The sequence below is a fragment of the Camelina sativa genome, chromosome 14, assembly GCF_000633955.1.
Source record: "Camelina sativa cultivar DH55 chromosome 14, Cs, whole genome shotgun sequence".
Taxonomy (NCBI): domain Eukaryota; kingdom Viridiplantae; phylum Streptophyta; class Magnoliopsida; order Brassicales; family Brassicaceae; genus Camelina; species Camelina sativa.
In genome coordinates, this window is record NC_025698.1 from 5,342,012 (window position 1) to 5,344,146 (window position 2,135).

The 2,135-nt window shown below is 39.3% G+C and overlaps 1 protein-coding gene across 1 annotated transcript; it reads right to left on the reverse strand.

The window, feature by feature from the left end:
- LOC104739817 (F-box/LRR-repeat protein At2g43260-like) lies at positions 270-1,481 on the reverse strand. Its single transcript, XM_010460276.2, has one exon. It carries the CDS (start codon positions 1,479-1,481, stop codon positions 270-272), a length of 1,212 nt encoding a protein of 403 aa, XP_010458578.1.

Consider the following 2,135-nt stretch of genomic DNA (forward strand, 5'->3'; position numbering starts at 1 on the left):
ATTAAGATTTTATACACAAATCCCTCTTTTGATAGTGTGGAGAGTTAACTTTCGCCACTGGTCATTCCAACCAACAATTAGATTGGTGGTAGTAAATATTTGATGTGTTTCATAAGTATTGAAAACCTCAATTATCGGATTACTAAAAGAAAGTAGTAAAGGACTTGCCAAAACTTATGTTGATGAATCAACTTGTAGTGATAAAGAAAAAGCAGAGTATAATGTTAAAAGAAAAAAGAAAAGAAAAAACGCAAAGGAGACATACATACTTAGGGAACAGGAACCAGAGTTTGGAAGTAAGATGAAGCAACAACACGAGCGTATGCAGAAACCTTGTTAAGGAGGAAATTTTTAGGGTAAGACATGAACAAAGACTCTTGATAATCCCAAACAATCAGCAATCCTCCATCTCCTTGGTCGTCGTCAAGAATCACCAAGGGCGTGAATAGGCGAGTCTCACTTGATCGTGGTCGATAAAGTTGGCATAAACACAAAGAATGCATCTTAACCCATCCTTGTTTTACTGCATCCAACATGCTCCAGATATCGAGTCGGGGATGGGGAACATTAGTGGTCCTCATCTCGGATACAGAGAGGCGGTCTCGGAGGAGGAGAAGCTCAGAGAAATAGGGAGTGCCGCCATCGTCTGAAGAATAGATCGGGTTTGGGTGGGAGACGACTCTAATCTCTTCAAGATGAAGATCAAACGCAACAATTCTTGAAGCGTTGGGTTCCCAGAGATCAACAGTGAACCAGTGAAGGGAACCATTGACATAGACGGATCTTTCCCTGGCAAAAACCTTATAAGGAACGATGTTGACGTGTCTCCACCGCCCGGTTTGGAGATCAAGAACATTGCACTCGCCAACGATGAGCGAGGAACGAGGATGAGCACGTAGCTCAACGACTTTATACGCACCGGTAACTTCATCTTTACCGAATCCAAACGAGCTTGGTGCCGCCGTCGGGAACTTAGGCACGTGTTCATGCTCTAAATATCTTTGACGGTGCACAAGAGATTCGGCGGGGATACCCCCGGTTCCTTTATGAAGAAAGATTGGATTCGAGACGAGAGATTCGCCGGTAGGGAATCGCCGGGATACTCGAGTCGCCGGGTTACAAACTTCAATGGAATCCGACCCCGGGATGCAGATCAAACCGTCGCATGTAAGTGAGATACGGGAAGCGTCGCAGTTGCCGATATAGCAGATCTCTTCTTCTTTAACTTCGTCTTCGTCTTCTTCTTCGGGGAAAAGAAACGGTGGAGAGTAGTCTCCGTGGTCTCGGCAACCGAAAGCCAAAAGGATTTTCCGGCGCCGGGAGCTATCCATCCGATGTCTATCGATGAAACTATGGGATTCGATTGACGTTTTCCATTGCTTCGAAACGCACTTAAATCTGATGATAGATTTCAAGGCAATCTTTTGGAGGATCTCCTCCACGACATCAATTGGTATTGCTATTGTTGTTGTTGAAGCCATGCTTGTTAATTTTCTTCTTTCTCTCTCTCGCTCAAGTTTTTGTTTTTATGTCGCCTCTTTGTGATTTAGTCACATATTTTTATACTAACAAACCGACTCGTTTAGGACAAAAGGACTATTCCGATTAGAATTTGGTTATGTTATTATTATTTTTCCTTTTTTTTTCCCCCCTAAAGATATTATCATTTTTTTTTTAATTACTTTTTTTTGAAAGATAATCTGTCATATACGATAAAGAAAAAAGAAAAAAAAAGGAAGATAATATCATACAGACAGTTAAGAAAATAAATATAAGGTTTTCTTTTTCCTTGCCCCCCCCTTTATTGAGTTGATTAAAATATTAGTATATATATATTAATTATACTAACCAAAGTACCAAACCGGTCGACTCTTTTGTCCTTGTCCGAACCTTGTTGACTTTAGGACAAAAGACTTGGGTCTCCATTAGCGCATAAAAATGAGTTTGAAATGAGTTTAGAATATCGGAGGAAAAAAAAATAAATCAAAAAGTTAAATAAGATAGAGCGGTAGCTTAATTAATTATAATTTTTATATTCAGTATAAATTAATCAGAAAATATGCGGAAGCAAACGGGCTACAAAGATATTAATCAAAATACAGTTTTTTTTTTTTTTTTTTTTTTTTTTTTTTTTT

Bases quoted from the DNA above. Each gene is read 5' to 3' on its own strand.
- LOC104739817 (XM_010460276.2), bottom strand. From the start codon at position 1,481: ATGGCTTCAACAACAACAATAGCAATACCAATTGATGTCGTGGAGGAG.